This window comes from Grampus griseus (assembly GCF_964374135.1).
Source record: "Grampus griseus genome assembly, chromosome: 1".
Taxonomy (NCBI): Eukaryota; Metazoa; Chordata; class Mammalia; order Artiodactyla; family Delphinidae; genus Grampus; species Grampus griseus.
This window is the reverse complement of record NC_139017.1, coordinates 87945043-87963228: the sequence shown is the minus strand read 5'-3', so window position 1 is coordinate 87963228 and position 18186 is coordinate 87945043. Positions and strand designations below refer to the sequence as shown.

General features: G+C 37.6%; 1 protein-coding gene across 1 annotated transcript in view; it reads left to right on the top strand.

Annotated features, from left to right (window-relative positions):
• Window positions 1-523: 523 nt before the first annotated feature.
• GPSM2 (G protein signaling modulator 2) overlaps window positions 524-18186 on the top strand; it is a 62981-nt gene continuing 45318 nt past the window's right edge. Inside the window, exons 1-2 of the mRNA XM_082679125.1 lie at window positions 524-593; window positions 14012-14310. Of these exons, the coding sequence (XP_082535251.1) occupies window positions 14255-14310 (56 nt within the window). The 5' untranslated portion in view covers window positions 524-593; window positions 14012-14254. The remainder of the gene's footprint in view (window positions 594-14011; window positions 14311-18186) is intronic.

The following is an 18186-nucleotide window of genomic DNA, read 5'->3' as shown; positions in this document are numbered from 1 at the left end:
CTTTTAAAATGCTCTCCGCCAGACCCCGTCTGAAGGACGCTTTCTGGACGATATTTATCGCCCACCCTTCAGCGTCTGAAGAAGAAACAGGAGGGCAGGAAAGCAACTTCAACTTGGTGGTTGAGGACAGACGCCGGGGCAGCGGAGGGACTAAGAACCCCAAGGTTCCTCTAAGGCCGACACGCAGTCCCCAGCCCACCCCAGACGGCGGAGGCAGAGCGCCGATGGCCCCGCCCCGCCTCGCCTCCCGCGCTGGCCATTGGCGTGTCCGAAAGACGCGGGGCGTTGTCGGTTTGAATGGGAGCGCCTGGAGCTGTGGGGCGCAGGCGCAGAGGAGGGGCGCGGCAGCGGGCGGGCGACGCTGCGGGACCACAGTGTGGCGGCCGACTGGCCGGGAGGCGAGGAGAGCCCCGAGTTCTGACCCACGTGACCTGTGGGGGCGGGGGAGGGGTGTTGCTTGCCGGCTTCCCGCGGTGCCTCTGCCTGGGGACCCGCCGGGGGAAGGGCCGCGGCTACCCGTCAGTAGCCCGGGTGGCCCCTGCTGCAGCTTCGCGTCGTGCGCCGCGCTCCCCAGACTCGCCGGCCCCCGCGAGGTGAGTTCGGAGGGGAGTTTGTGGGCTCCCCGCGGAGGGAGGTGACAGGGAGGGGGCGTGTAGGGGGGGGCGGGCTCCTTTGTTCGGGGCGGGAGGGGGCCGGGGTGGTCGCGGGGGCGGTCTCGAGAAACCTGAAGCTCGGCGTGAGCAGCAGCCCGCTCCAGGTCGAGCAGTCGGGTGCTTTCAGGTTGGAGATTTAAAAAGAAGAGTACATTCTAAGAGCTTCATTCTCTAGTTTTTTTAAAAATAAAAAGTACAGTAGGATACAACGACTTCTTACGTATTCGGAGTGTGACAAACATTAAAAACCCGAAACCCTGTGGAATTAAATCCGAGGCGGGTCGCGTTCACTTGTCGTCGTGAGTTTCTTGTCTAAAGCGGGCAGGCTTTTTCAGACACCTGCGTTTACCACATTGACATTCATGGACTTCGGGGAAACCAACCTGTCGACTTACCGTAGAAATTGATAGTTGCTGCAAAAAGTTGTAGTAAGCAGAGAATGTCAAGAAAGCGCTTTCCTGAAAATCTATAGAATATCTGCGAATACTAAAAAGTGGAAAACATATAATTTCCTTGTATTGATGGTAACCAGTTAGCTCATTTTACCTGGTATAATTTGAACTCCTAAAGAAAACGAGTAAGGATGGAAATTCTATTTGCCTTAATGCATAATTTAACCCTCCCGTGGAGTTGAACGAAGTAGATTCTTGGCTTTCCTTTCAGTCGGCTTGTATTGGAGTCGCTGGTGGCGTGTGTGGGAAGCTGAATTTTCAAGCTGCCACTTTAGAAGGGTGCACGGAAGATTTCTGACTTGATAATCACCAGTGTGATCACCTCTGATAAATACTACTTTTGCTTGGCTTGTCATTATTCAAGAAGCAGCTTTGGCTGATTGTTTAGAAGTCAGTAAGCAGCATTAAAAAGGGGCAGATCGCTGTTGCTTGACCTGTGTGTGTGTGAGTGTGTGTAGGTGGGGACTCGGGAGGAGGAACAGTCTCATACCTACTCTTCTTTACACCCTACCATGGATTCCTTCTGGCAAGCTCTTTCTCAGGCCATTATTTATAATATTAGGAGTGGAGCAGATACAGAGTAAAAAGTTGTGTGTTATTGTTTTAGAGGCATTCCCTCCAAATCCTCTTTGGCTAGATAAGCTGTTTAGTTGTATTTCCTTCTGTTATTAAATCAGACATGCAGTGTTACAAATATTATATTTTAATATAAATCTCAGACTTGGTACTAGGCTAATTGAAACAAAGATAGGTTATAGTAGTTCTTTAAATGGCATTGTTCTTAAGCATAAAATGTTTCTAAGATTTACCTAAAAGATAAAAATTCTGTAATTACTTCTCTGGAATTTTAAAATTGAAAACCTGACATAGATTTAGACTAGTGTTCTAAATCTAATAGACGTTATTGTTTATAATAACAATGGCAATTATCAGTATTACTACTCTATTGAGTACTTTTAAATACCAGAGCCAGGCACTGAGGTGCTTTTTATAAATCATATCTCTAATCATCATGACACATGTTGGATAAGTATCATTACGCCAAACCAACACTGAGAGTTTAACTAGCTCGAGATCGTATAACTAGTAAGTCACCGTGCTGAGATTCAAACCATGGCCTGGTCCCAAAGCACATGCTGTATTGCTTCTGTGTTTGTTTAAATCTCCTCCAGGTCTCTGGATTCCATTTGTAGAGACATAATCCTACTTTTAAGATGCCTGTATGTGCTCTGTTTTGCTGTGAACTGTGCAGAAATATTTCAGCCCTTCTTTTAGGACAGCTATTTTCCTTTCAATGCTTTATAAGTCACATAACATTTTCAGTGTCCTTTTAATCGTCTTTATAAAAACAGTAAAAATATAAGAGTAAGACTTTCCTGAGTTATTTACGTGACTATGAATATACTCTTTACTTTGGAGTAGAAATGTATTAAAGTCTGGTTTTCTCACTACCATAGGATTCTTTGCCGCTTCATAGTTCTTATCTTCTTCCCAGGCAAGAAATCAAAAAAATTTGTTGGACATCAATTATGTGCAAAGCAATTTGCTTGGTGTTGTGAGATAGCGGAGAGAAAGCTTCCTTTTCAATAATAGTTTCTGGAGTTTTTGCAGTAACTTCCTTCTGTCCTCCTCTGTCTATTGCTGCCAGTTTATCTTCCTAACACAGATCCAGCTTTGCTATTCCTTTGTTGAAAAAATTACAAGGTTTTTCGTCATATAAATACAAGAACAAATACTCCTTCAGCCACGTACATATTCAGTGTCCCTCACAATTTAGTACCTTCTTAGACTTCTCTTTTACTACTGCTAACCCAGTGTGCTCATCCTGGGACACTTTATCTGCGATCCCACCTCCTTACTTTTGCTTGAGCATTCCCCATGACTGGAACACTTTTTCTGGATTTGCCTAATAAGGTTTACCCATCCTTCAAGGTGCAATGCCGATTTCCTTGCTTCCAAAAAGCTTTCCCTAGTCCTTTTTACTTAGAATTATTCTTCCCATATCATCTCATAATGTCACTGAATTGAACAGAAACATTTTTACACTTAATTGTGATAACTTTCAGAGGGAGAAAACAGTTATATTTTCCTATGAAGAATTCTGAATTCAAACTCTCTAAGGATTCTTTTTAGGCATTTATAATCATTTTGCATCTGGGATTTATTTCTCCTTAAAAATGTGTTTGAAACCAATTTTGCCATTTCATAGTTCTTCCGTTAAGAGAACTGATTTATTGTCATTTACTAACTCAAGAACAATGCTCAGGAAAAGGGACCACTTCTTTTCTCCTTCACTATTTCGTTCTTCATACATATATTAATTGGTTTAAGCTGATGGCTGACCATCATTGGTAGTAATAAAGGGCTTTTGGTCATATTTTCTGGTGACTTGGTGACGAGTTTTGCTCAAAGTAGTGTTCTCCCCATTGTTTACTAATAAGTATTTCTCTTTTTTCTTTCTGACATAGTAATGTCCTCATAAGATAATGTTTATTTTGCATTTACTTCTTTGAGCTTCTATTAATTGCATCATGTTTGTCCGATAATTTATTTATTAACAAAAGACTACAGTTTGGAAAGGGCAAAGATTAATGTATATATTTAGGTTTGGTTTTTGTCTTTTTTTTTTAAGAAATTGGGCTTAGTGTGAATCATTAGTGTTTTTGGATTGCATTTTCTTGTGATCACCTGGCCTTATAACCTGAGTAGTCATTTGGAATGTACTGAAAATATAATTGGGGTTGATTGAATTTTTAAAAAATTATCATTGTGTCTTCTATAACCTTGATATTAAAATACTGCTATGTGTCCAATTTTATGTGTTTACAGTAATGAACTAAAAATCATTTATGTGTCTAGTTGAAACTCTTCCAAAAGGTTATTAATTTTACTAATGGATTAAAAGTACAATATATTTTAAATTGTTTTATAGGAGGGAAAATTAACATTATTTGTAGACTCTGGGCTTCAGTTTGAGGAAAAATAAAACCAAGTAATAGGGAGAAAAATACTAATTTTATTCTAATGAACATATATAAGACTCTTCTCCTTTAGTTGGACATACTTATATTCTTAAATATAAATAAGTAATTTTGTTGAAATAGGATTTTTGATTCATTAACTGCTTTGCAGGGAAAAAAGGTAACCAAGATTAGAGCTGTTGCATAAAAGAATCTTCCTTTTGTTCTTGAAATTTTTAAGCAACTGTTTCATCCTCCATTAAATTATTGTAATCACTAAGGACTGTAATTTCAGAACAGCAGTTTTAATGATTAGCGTAGTCACTGGCATAATTCAGATTGGCTCCATGTTAATCTAAAAATAGATCCCCTTTCTAGTTTATCATCCCCTTCCCCAGGAAAATATTCAGTATTCAACTTCTTTCTGATTTATCACGGACTGCCAAACCTTAAGACACTAAGAGGCTGCCTGTGCAGTAATGATTATATTTGTAGTGCTTCGTGTAGAGATGGTTGGAAACTACTGTTGAACTACAAACTTTCAGCCTATCTCATAAGTAGACTCATACACTTGGTCCTTTCTCACCGTTAAACAACAATGCTAAGATGAAGACTTGAAATATTCAAATCCCTTTCTTCTAGGTTACATTTTGTTTTAGTATTTATCTAATTTGAAATTTCATATACGGTCTTTATTAGTGTTTTGGTTATCCAGAGAACATATTCTTTGAAGTCCTTTTAGCTTTATGTGATGGATAAAAATATAAATGCTCTTCACCAAAAAAGGAAGTTTATATATAGTTGTTTAGAATGGTGAGCTTTTAGGTGTAAACCTTGGAAAAAATGAAAAGGAATTCTTATTTTATATTACTAAAATTATTTTTGGATTATACAGCTTTGAAATAGTTGCATTCATTGTTTTACCTTTTTAATGTCCACAGCTCTAGACCTGAATTTCTTGTTTTCTCATCTGCCAAGAATAAATATGAGAGTTTAAAATCAATAGTGCTTTTACTTTGCATGTATTTGCTGTTTTTCCGAATGACCCATGAGGATTAATTTCAAATATACATGGGAACCCTTCTGACTGGTGATGTGCCTTTAAGATATAGATTTACTTGGAATCTAGAACCATTATTCTAATCTATTCATTGAATTTATTCTATTTATTTAGCTGATCAGTAGTCACAGTTTATTAGAAAGTTTTTATAATATGTATTTATTTAACAGTTACACTGTTAGTTACACTTGTTTTTTAACCTAACTTGGCCTAACATCTTACAGACTTATATTTATTGTTGCAGACTTAAAGGTTAGCAATAAATTGAGATGTAACCTTAATTGGAGCACATACTTTAGGGTTATATATTTGCTAAAGGAAAACTTTACTGATACAGTTTTTATAGCATACTCTGTGGCAAATTCCCATTTCTCCAGAATGATTAGAGAATAGAATCATCTGCTTTACTATGTACCATGATTGTTTATTAATTTCAGATTGTGTAAAGTAATTTACATTTGATATATACAATTATCAGTTAACACTAAAACTATGTCCAACACTATAGATAGCTATAGATAGATACACACATGCCTATAATCTTGAGTTCACAGTATTATGTGACAGTTTGATTATATTATTGGTTTAGAGATTTAGTATGTTGAGTGAAGAATCAGACCTTTTATGCATTGCTTTATTTTTTTTTCTCCCATCGCAATTTCTCCTTAATTTTGCCACTGACTCATCACAGTTTTTAACATTTGAATCTCATGGGTACTTTAAAATTTTTTAGTTTTAAAGATGTGAAAAATTAAGAAATATTAGTCACTCGTTCTACTTCCCCCCTCCCCCATCCTTCCCCATTTATCAAATTTTATCTGATATCAAAATTTCTCAAGTTATCTTTTTGTTTCTTTCAGCTATTATTTGTGAACCTAGCACTTTACCAAGTACAAGTTTGAAACAAATAGTCCATTTTTTTCCCTCTCGAAGTATCACTCTTGCAATCCAATTTGTCAGTTACTGTGCCTATTGCTACTGTTCCACCTGTCCTCAAAATTGGAAGTCTTGTAAGCTCTCTGTCTCTGCTTGACCTTTGCCTCTCACCTAGCCAGTGGGCATTGTTTTCATTTTTCTGTAGGTACTCTTAGCTAGATTACTTAAGTACCCAGTCGTTCTTGATCCTAACTTCCCTTGCTTTAGGCACTAATTTCCCACATCAGTCGTATATTCTAATGTCAAAATAATTTTTCTTGCCTTTGATTGGCTCCTCAACACCTGCTACACTAAAATCAAGCTCTGAACTCTGTTGGACTTTGCTTACTACACCCTTTGCTTTTTCTTACACTCTTCATCTCCTTCTATGTAAACTTCCTGCTTTTACCTTCCTACTCCTGATTTTACATGTATCGTTCCTTATACCTGCCACCTTGTTTGCACTGTAGCTTCCAGATAGAATGTAATCAGGAATACATGTTTAGATTAGGTGACAAGCCATATTTAGACCATCTACAAATAAATTAGTGTCTGCTTACTGATACATAATTTGACAGAAAATAACCAGTTTACCTAGGGTAGTTACCTGAGTTTATTTTATAAGTGGATGTTTTGGCCTCCTGCTTTGCTACCCCCATTAGTACTATGATGTGTATTTGTTACTCTAACCTTTACCCTGAATTCTAATGTGAAAGAACTTTATTTTAAATGTGTTCTTCATTCTTCCTCAGTATTTATCCCAGTTCCAATTTATAAAGAGCTCCTGTATCTGATTTGAAACATTACAGCTGAAGGGATTTGGAGAATTTGAGTATTGTACCTTAGAGGGAATTATTAGGATAAGAGGAGTTTAAAGAATTTAGATTATCAATCCTGGAGGCAAGAAAAGTAAGATATTTATTATCTGATGGGTGTTACCACTTTATAGAGACACTTAAATGAAAGAATCAGACCAAAAGTTATTGGCATTTAAGTTGCAGTCAGGAGTAGATAGTTTAGATTAATTGAAAGAAGGACAAAAGATATACAGCTGACTCTTGAACAATGTGGAGGTTAGGGGCGCTGACCCCCTGGGCAGTGGGAAATCCACGAAAAATTTTACAGTTGGCCCCCCATATCCATGGTTCCACATGTGCAGTTTCAACCATGTGGATTGTGTAGTACTGTAGTATCTATTGAAAAAATTCCCCGTTTAAGTGGACCTTTGGAATTCAAACCCATTCAAGGGTCAACTGTAATTGTAACTGTCTATCCCTTATTTTTCAGTCACCTAGTTTGAAGATACTTTACTGCTAATCGAGTAAAGTATCGATGGAAAATATGGAAAATGGAAAATAATTATTGCTTTCTCTTTATCTATGGTTAGACCAAAAGGTGCTGTGAGCTAACAATTTTGTTAGCAGTGAGGTTTTTGGAGCATTGTTTGTTAAAACCTGGGAGATGCTATTAAGGGCATATGTGTTTCTTGAAAATTATTAGTTGTAAGTCTTAATGGAGGTTGGAAGTTAAACTTGATAGCTTCTTAATATTCTTTCAAACCTATAATTTCCATTCCATTTCCTGGTCCTGTCATTAAATTTTATTATGTTAATTATTTTAAAATATTAAAAATAATTTAATATTTGTTGTAAATTTTATCAGTGTTATCTAGTAATATGTAAACTATATGTTAAATATGAAGTGGGTTTGTTAGCTCCACGTGGAGCATTAATGAACACATTAGTAAATTAGTTAGAGAGTTTTTGCAACATGAATCATTGAATCAAGAATTGCTTGTTTGGGACTTCCCTGATGGCACAGTGGTTAAGAATCCACCTGCCAATGCAGGGGACACAGGTTCGATTCCTGGTCCGGGAAGATCCCACATGCCACAGAGCAACTAAGCCCATGCACCACTGAGTCTGCCCTCTAGAGCCCACAAGCCATAACTGTTGAGCCCACATGCTGCAACTACTGAAGCCCACATGCCTAGAGCCCGTGCTCTGCAACAAGAGAAGCCACCACAGTGAGAAGCCCATGCACCGCAATGTATAGTAGTCCCCACTTGCCACAACTAGAGAAAAGCATATGCGCAGCAACGAAGACCCAACACAGCCAAAAATAAAATTAAAATTAAAAAAAAGTTAAAAAAAAAAAAGAATTGCTTGTTTGTTCAGTGAGTAATTGTAAGGTAAGAAATGCTACTTAGGGACTTCCCTGGTGGCACGGTGGTTAAGAATCCACCTGCCAATGCAGGGGACACAGGTTCTGTCCCTGGTCCGGGAAGATCCCACATGGGCAGAGCAACTCAGCCCGTGCACCACAGCTACTGAGCCTGTGCTCTAGAGCCCGTGAGCCACAACTACTGAGCCCGAGTGCCCAACTACTGAGCCCGAGTGCCACAACTACTGAAGCCCACGTGCCTAGAGCCTGTGCTTTACAGCAAGAGAAGTCCCTGAAATGAGAAGCCTGCGCACCACAACGAGGAGTAGCCCCCACTCTCTGCAACTAGAGAAAGCCTGCACGCAGCAACAAAGACCCAGTGACGAAGACCCAACACAGCGAAAAATAAATACATTTATTAAAAAAGAAAAGAAATGCTACCTAATTGTTATGGAGATTGAAATTTAAGAGTGACTTTTGCGGAGGGGGATACTCTTCCTTTGAAGATAGTAAAGCCATGTTATAAATTGTCTTTGGTAAAATGGTGAATTGTATTCTCTGTTTTCTTGCTTATTTAAAAAAATTTTTTAGTGGTTCTGTATGCAGTCTTAATCAAGTAAGGTATTTTGCAGCTCCATTTATGTACATTTGTTAATTAAATGCTTACATTTTAATAAGTATGAAGTTAACATTTTTTTAATGATTGGTGAATTTGGGGATTTCATTATGATCTCATGACTGGAAAAATATTTCAATTAAATTATAATTTAACTTAATTCTAAGTTAAGTTAATTCTAATACCTCACCTTCTGCCCCGTAGTATAAATAACAACCTAGACCTCAAAGTGGTAGTGGAAGACAGTTTAATTGACAGTGTAGCTGTTGTGTAATTTAGATGCACTTTGGAGCTATTGCTATGAATATCTACACTAATTCCCTTAATGTTTTTTATTAAGGTAAAAAGGTACAGTGGAATTCTGAACAAAAGGAAAAGAGAAGATTTGTTGGATTAATAACTGCTACCTACCTTTTCATCTTTTCTTAAGACACTGCTTCCTTTGTTGGCCAAGAGAGAGGATAAGAGGAATGATATTTTGTATTTCTTATGTGCCAAACTGGTATTAATATGAAAACCTCATTTCCTCTAGGAAGCTTGTCAGTGTTCCCAAGGCTAATCCTTTCCACCTTCCTCCTCCTGCTCTGTTCCATACTAACCTCTCTGTAACTATACTTAATTAACAAAGCAGCAGGAGTGTATTATCTAGAGTCTAATTTATGTTATAGCTGAAATACTTAAAAGGATGTGGAAGAGGAATGAGGCTCTATTGGATGGCATCAGAAGGAAGAAATGGGTAGAAATGGAAAGATTGCTCAAAGTGTGGAACAACTGTCTAAAAGGACTAGTCAAAATTAGGATTAGCTGCCTTGTAACCTTTCTGGGAGTGTTGTAGTTGTAGTAATATGTTGGACTAACTGACCTATGAGGTTGTTTATAATGCTGGATTCCAGGAATGAATGAATGAATGAATGAATAAATAAATTTTATTTATATAAGCACATATATCTTAATTTTACCTTATTTGTCTCTTTTAACTGTTACCTTAAAGATTATAGTTTACTTTCCTCTTTGATTCCATTGTTGACCCATTGGTTTTTTAGTAGCATGTGTTTAGTCTCCATGTAATCTTTTTTTTCTCATTTCCTTTTCTGTGGTTGATTTCTAATTTCATGCCATTGTGGTCAGAAAAGATGCTTGAGATAATTTCTATACTCTTAAATTTGTTGAGGGTTTTTTTTGTGCCCACTATGTGGTCACTCCTAGAGTATGTTCCATGTGCACTTGAAAAGAATGTGTATTCCAGTTTTTTTGGATGTAATATCCTGAAATTATCAATTAAGTCTAACTGTGCTGTTGTATCATTGAGTATCTCTGTTGCCTTATTGATTCTCTGTCTGGAAGATCTGTCTATTGATGTGAGTGGGGTGTTAAAGTCTCCTACTATTATTGCATTCCTATCGATTTCTCCCTTTATGTCTGTTAGTATTTGCTTTATCTATTTGGGTGCCCCTATATTAGGTGCATATATGTTGACAAGTGTAAAATCCTCTTCTTGTATTGATCTTTTATCATTATATAGCGTCCTTCTTTATCTTTCTTTATGGCCTTTGTTTTAAAGTCTATTTTGTCTGATATAAGTATTGTGACCCCCACTTTCTTGTTATTTCCATTTGCATGAAATATCTTTTCCATTCCCTCACTTTCAATCTATAAGTGTCCTTTGCCCTAAAGTGGGTCTCTTGTAGGCAGCACATTGTACACTCTTGTTTTTTTAATCCAGTCTGCCACTCTGTGTCTTTTGATTGGAGCATTTAGTCCATTGACATTTAAGGTAATTATTGATAGATATGTATTTATTGCCATTTTAAACCTTGTTTTCCTGTTGATTTTATATTTCTTCTTTGTCCCTTTCTTTTTCTTTTTCCTTTTGTGTTTTGGTGATTTTCTTTTGTATTATACTTATGTTCACTTCTTTTTGGTTTTTGTGAAGCTGTTGTATGTTTTTGATTTGTGGTTACCCTGTTTTTCAAGTATGTTAACCCCTTCCTATATCTACTTGCCTTAGACTGGTAGTCATATAGGTTCAAACACATTCTAGGGGAAAAAAAATCTACATTTTCTTACTCTCCTCCCCCACATTTTATGATTTTGATGTCCTCTTTCACATCTTCATGTTCATCCTTTTGCTGCTCATTGTGGTTATCATCACTTTCACAGAAAATTTTTTGATTTTTTTTTTTTAATCTGTGTACTGGCTTATTTAAGTGATTTATTTTCCAATTGTGATTTTCTCTTTCCTACAGATTCTTACTTCTTTTCTATTTAGAGAAGACCTTTTAATATTGCCTTTAGTTTAGGTTTAGTATTGCTGTATTCTTTTATTTTTGCTTGTCTGAGAAGTTCTTTATCTCTCCTTCTATTCTAAATGATAATCTTGCTGGGTAGAGTATCCTAGATTGCAGATTTTTCCCTTTAAGACTTTAAATATATCTTGCCACTCCCTTCTGGCCTGCAGTGCTTCTGTGGAGAAATTAGCTGATAGCCTTATGGGGGTTCCTTTGTAATTAACTGTTTGTTTATCTCTGCTACCTTTAGAATCCTCTCTTTATTCTTAACTTTTGCAATTTTTATTATAATATGTCTTGGTGTAGGTCTGTTTGGGTTTATCTTGCTTGGGACCCTCTGTGCTCCCTGTAACTGGATATCTGTTTCCTTCTTTAGGTTTGGAAAGTTTTTTTTTTTTTAAATGTTGGGGGTAGGAGTTTTAGTAATTTATTTATTTATTTTTGCTGTGTTGGGTCTTCGTTTCTGTGCGAGGGCTTTCCCTAGTTGTGGCAAGCGGGGGCCACTCTTCATTGCGGTGCGCGGGTCTCTCACTATTGCGGCCTCTCTTGCTGCGGAGCACAGGCTCCAGACGCGCAGGCTCAGTAGTTGTGGCTCCCGGGCCCAGTTGCCCCGCAGCATGTGGGATCCTCCCAGACCAGGGCTTGAACCCATGTCCCCTGCATTAGCAGGCGGACTCTCAACCACTGCGCCACCAGGGAAGCCCTAGGTTTGGAAAGTTTTCAACCGTAGTTTCTTCAAATACATTTTCAATCTTCTTTTCTCTTTCTTCCTCTTCTGGCATCCCTATTAATGTGTAGGTTGGCATGCTTTATATTATCCCATAGGTCTCTCATATTGCCTTCTTTTTTTTTTTTTTTTCATTTGACTTTCTGTCTGCTGTCCTGATTGGGTGATTTCCATTATTTTATCTTCCAGGTCACTTATTCATTCTTCTGCATTATTCAATCTGCTCTTCATTGCTTTTAGCTTAGTTTTCATCTCTGCAAATGAGTTTTCTAATTTTTCTTGGTTCTTCTTTATAGTTTCTAGTTCCATTTTACAATACTCTGCATTTCTGTTGATAGCCTTTCTTAATTCCTTCAGTATTTTCATTAGCTCCATTTTGAAATTGGTGTCTGTTAGACTGAAGAGGTCTGCTTCATTTTCTTTCAGGGGAATGCTCTTGGTCTTTTAACTGGGAGTGGTTCCTCTGCTTCTTCATTTTGCTTATATTTCTCTTACTCTGTGAGTTTAGGAGAAAGAGGTACCTACTGCGGTCTCGAAGGGCTGTTTATATGTGGGATTGTCTCTGTGTTGCTTGTGTGCATTTAATATATTTGGTGCGCGGGCTGTTTTAGTATGGATGTCTGTCGCCTCTTTCCTCAGCATGTGCTGGTTGTCATCCCGTTGATAGAGGGTGTGCCCATGCGGTGGCAGATGCCCTGTCCTGGGGTCCTTGGTGGTGGCGGTGGCGGCTCAGGCACGCCCCTGGAGCACGCGATGGCAGCAGAGGCGGCTTGCAACCACTCTTGGAGTTCGGGCAGGCAGTCGTGGGGACCTGTGACCACTCATGGGGTCCGGGAGGGCAGCAGGGGGGTCCCAGAACCACTTCTGTAGAGGTTATAGTTTATATATGATGGTCTGTTGTTTCTCTGTGGTATATCTGGATATTGATTCATTTTGATTTGTCCTGCTTAGGACTTAGTGTGCTTCTTCAATCTGCTAATTAATGTCTGTCTTTGATTCTGAAAAACTCTCAGTGTTTATCACTGAAGATTTTGCCTTTGCTCCTTTTTCTATTTTTCTTTTTGGTACTCTAGTTAGACCTCTGTTAGAGCCTTTCATTTTTGTCTTCCTTTTCTCTGAACTGCTCTTTAGTATTTTTAGTATTTTTCATCTCTATCTATTTGTGTATGTCTGGGTAAACTCTGCAGATATTCTTCTAGTACATCTCTTTAGTTTATCTGCTGTCCTGTTTAACCAGTAATTTGAGTTACTAGTTTCAATGTACATAGCAAAACTTTTAATAGTAGCAAAACAAAATCTGAAAAACTACAAGCCAAATGCCCATCAAAAGCAGAATGAAAAATACATTTGGTATACAGTGGAATGTGATACAGCAGTAAAACATGCAGATGGTAGCTATGTACAACAACAAGCGAGGTGAATCTCAGAAACATAATGTTGAACAAAACCATACAAAACTAAACAATATATAATTTAAACCTATACAGACAGTTGTGGCAAAGTTATAAAGAGAAGCAAGGAAATAATGAACACAATTCAGTTTAGAGATCACCTTAGATGGGTTAGGTTGCGGCACCCGGGAGACTTCAAAGGCAGTGCTAATGTTCTTTATCTTAAAGTGGGTGCTATTGTGTCATTCTACCATACACATATTTCCTAAATTTCTTTTGTACTTACTCAGTGAAAACATTTAAAAATCCTCAAAGATTTTAAATAGGATGTGCATTGAGAACAAATGAATATCAGTGTAATATTATTATCAGCACAAACATCTTCTTTGAAGAAATATGTTTACAGAGTTTAGGATTGACTTGTTCAAATGAATTATTGAAATTTCATTTTACTTGTTAATAGCAGTTTTTAAAATCTTGAAGTATCATAATTTTAAGATACTAATATCATACATATTCTTCTATGTTTGTAATAGAAAATATTACATAAAATTATTTATTTCAAACCAATTTAAAAAATTAAAGTACAGGTCTCAAATAAATATCATATACTCACATCCTTATTTAGAAGCCCTCTGACAATCAAGCCCTCTGCTGTTTTTCTCCCGTAATTGACATGACAACAGTCTGTGAAGTTACCTGTGTGATTATATACAGCTTGGAAGTACATTAGGTTATTCTTTGCAAATAGGACTTCAAGCAAAACATCTTGTATTCCTTTTGCAGAAATGTTGCTGAAGTGCTGCTGAAAGGGCCAGAGACGCAAGGATTTGGGACACATTTTGAACCTTTAAGCTGACATTGACCTCCTTTCATTATTAATAAAGAAGAAGCAGGAGCTTAGGATGTATTAACATCAACTCATTAATATACTAACCAGACAATGTTCTGCAACAACTCTACATTGTAGAACTGGATTGGCACAAAATAAAATAATTTCTTATTATACCCAGCTTATAATATGACTCGATGGAGGAAAATCTGATAAGCATGAGGGAAGACCATTCTTTTCATGTTCGTTACAGGTAAGACTACTGCTTTCTTAGCGGGTAATTTTTAATACTTATTTAAACATGTATTTAACTCTGATCATTTCAAATTTAAATTTGAAAGTACTAAAAATATACTAGCCATAGTTAGAATCTCCTTTAAGCAGTGTTTTCTTTTTGTTGTGGTTGTTATAAGTTTTTATATCCTTTCTATAGGAAAATGGTAGTAGAGACCAATTATTTACTATAGTTTATTAATGTTCTGAGGAAGAGTTTATGAATAGTTACTTTAAACTTTGTTACTCTTTATATAATGCAAATATAAAAATGAAATATATTTCTGAATCTCTGAGGGCAGAGGATGGATTTTGTAGTGTGGTTGGCTGAATGACCTAATTTTTCTGTTAAAATTTTTAGTGATCTTTTATAAATGAGTTTTAAAAAATGGGTATTAATGTTGGAATGGGTGGGTACTTTCTAAACATGATAAACTAATAGTTTAATATTTAGTGGTAAAACTGGGGGCTTCCCTGGTGGCACGGTGGTTAAGAATCCACCTGCCAATGCAGGGGACATGGATTCAAGCCTTGGTCTGGGAAGATCCCACATGCCGTGGAGCAACTAAGCCCGTGCGCCACAACTACTGAGCCTGTGCGCCACAACTACTGAGCCTGTGCGCCACAACTACTGAGCCTGTGTGCCACAACCACTGAAGCCTGCACACCTAGAGCCCATGCCTCACAACAAGAGAAGCCATTGCAGTGAGAAGCCCGTGCACTGCAACGAAGAGTAGCCCCTGCTCACTGCAACTTGAGAAAGCCCGTGAGCAACAACGAAGACCCAACGTGGCCAGAAAAAAAAAATTTAGTGGTAAAATATTAATGACATTTCTGATACATTTAGGAAGAAAGCAAGAATATCTGCATCATCATTATTTAACATTTATTTTGGAAGTTCTGGTCATTGTACTAAACTAAAATAAAGACAAACAAATATTAGAATGGAAGACAGTTGTTAGTAAGGTGATTAGACATGAATAGATTCCTTATCAAAACTATTATAAGTTAAATATTGAATAATATTTAAAAACGTCAGAACTTATGGCTTTGAATAGTATTCAAATCCCTAATGAGTGAAGATGTTTGATACCAAATTTTGGATGTCTTAACACATGCATAGGAAATAGTGAGGAGATTTACTGTCCTTTGCTTTGGAGCAGTTGGTCCATGTTAGGGCATGGTGCCAAGGAAGTTTATATAGGTAAGCTGAGAGCATTTCTATTAAAAATTTAAAATTTTCAAATAAAAGAAAATGGAAGACATTCACCATAATTAAAATCAGCTTTTAATAGAAATGCTCTCGCTCTACCCTGTGGGGCATAGTTCCAGGAACATCTGTATCCACTGTGAAGTCTTGCCAGTTTTACCTCCTAAATGTTGCTCAGATTTATCCATCCATCTGGATCCTCCCCACCACTGCTACAGTTCAGTGTAGCAGTGAACTAAATCGTCTTCCCTCCAGACTCCCTGCCTTCTCCATTCTCTCCTCTTGGAATCTGTCTTTTAAATTTGCCTCTAGAGGGCTCTGTCTATAAACATGCAACCTGTGTTTTAATCCCTTTGGTGGCTCCTAGTCACCTGTAGGGCAGAGCCACACTTAATATAGTACAAAGGAGCTTCCATTGCCTGGCCTCTACCTATTCCTTCACCCTTACTTCCTTCCAGTCCTCACCTTGCACTTTGAGCTCTGGTTCCCTGTGCATGACTCAGTGCCTTTGCTCATGCTACACCCTATGACTTGAATGCCCTTTCCACTTTCTTGGTTTAGCTAATTCTACTCAATATCTAAGATTCAGTTCAGAAATATTCTCCTCTTAGAAACCATTTCTAAACTCCATAGTTTGGCTATATGCCCTCACATATCGTGTGCATATCTCTTTCTTAGCACCAACTGTATTAAAATTCAGTGTATCTGTTTATATGTTTGTCTCCTCCTCCCTGCCACTCCCTTCTTTTCTTTTTTTGTTTTTAATTTTTATATTTTGGCTGCACCGTGTGCCATGTGAGATCTCAGTTCCCGTGACCATGGATAGAACCCGTGCCCCCTGCGGTGGAAGTGCAGAGTTTTAATCACTGGACCACCAGGGAAGTCCCCGCCACCCCTTCTTTGACCATTTAGCTCCCTTAGGGCAGCCATGATGCCTAGCCTGTGGTCTGGCTTGTAGTCCACATTTGATGGAATTGTCCATTGAACTTCACTGGACATAACCATCAGATGAACCTGGTAAGATGTTTATCTGTCTTGCTAAATGTTTTTAAGAGTGGTTTACTTCTTAATACTGTAACAATAATAGATAAGCAGGAGCGGATTTTACCTCTGCCTATAAGAAGGTCTTAGATTCATCCTTTTTTCATGATATAGCATAGGTCAAACATGGTTATACATTGATATAGGACTTCACCAAAAGAAATTTAAGACTCAACTGCTTGTAGTAAGACTATACCAAACAAATCTCTGGTTTCATCAGTGCTGTAAGATCAGCATTCTGTACACTGACTGGATTATTGTATAACTGCAGGTAATAGTTTGTATCCCTTGTGTTAGGAGTTATGGCCCAATATAGGTTATTTTTTTGCTGTGGAAAACACTTAGCATGTAAAGTTTTATCCATCTGGTTCTTTCATTGAGGAGGTCCTCATCTATCTCTGGAGGAGCTTCTGTGGCACAATAAGTTTGTAATTTTGAAGTGGAATAATTCTTCAGACACTAAGAAACCTCTTGAGAGATATCAGAATGCTTTATGAAATAGTTTACAACTTATTTGTGGAGGCAGAGAGAAATGGAAACTGATAGTAAAATGGGATTTGTTTCTAAACTTTTAAAAAGTGTGCAATTGATTTTAAATAACTATCGTTAATTTTTTTAAGAATGATAATAGTACTGTGATTATATATTTTTAAAAATTTATTTATTATTTATTTTTTGACTGCGTTGGGCCTTCGTTGCTGCACGCGGGCTTTCTGTAGTTGCGGCGAGTGGGGGCTACTCTTCGTTGCGGTGCCCGGGCTTCTCATTGCAGTGGCTTCTTGTTGTGGAGCACAGGCTCTAGACGCACGGGCTTCAGTAGTTGTGGCACGCAGGCTCAGTAGTTGTGGCTTGCGGGCTCTAGAGTGCAGGCTCAGTAGTTGTGGCACACGGGCTTAGTTTCTCTGTGGCATGTGGGATCTTTCCAGACCAGAGATCGAACCCATGTCCCCTGCATTGGCAAGCAGATTCCTAACCACTGTGCCACCGTGGAAGTCCTGATTATAATTTTTGAAAATGGCTCCTTATCTTTTAGAGTTACATACTAAAATATTTACTAATGAAATTATATGCATTCTGGAATATACTTCAAAAGAATCTGAAGTTGTAGAGTGAGGGTGGAAGTAAAGATGAAATATATATTGATAATGTATCATATATTGGTAATTGTTGATGTAGAAGGATGGATGTATCAGGTTCATCATACTAGTTTCTCTAGTTTTATATTTCTTTGAGAAATGTCCTTGTTCATACTTGTTACTGTGAATAACAAACATTTCAGTACTTTAATGTGAAAATTAGATTATTGCACATAAGTTGTAAAGGAATACAGTTTTGGTGTTGAATTCTTCAATTTTGATAGATAAATATAGTTATTAATAATATTCTTTCTGAAGAATAGTTTGAGGTAATGTGGAGTGGTGGAAAGAACACTGGATTTGGAGACAAAGACAGGATTTCACTTCTCAGATTTGTCATTGTATGATCTTAAGCAGGTCACTGAGCATCAGTTTCCACTTCTGTAATAATACCCATCTCAGAGCATCATTTTGAGAATTAAATTTGATATAATATATAGTTAGAATCACTTTAAAACTAAGTTACCAA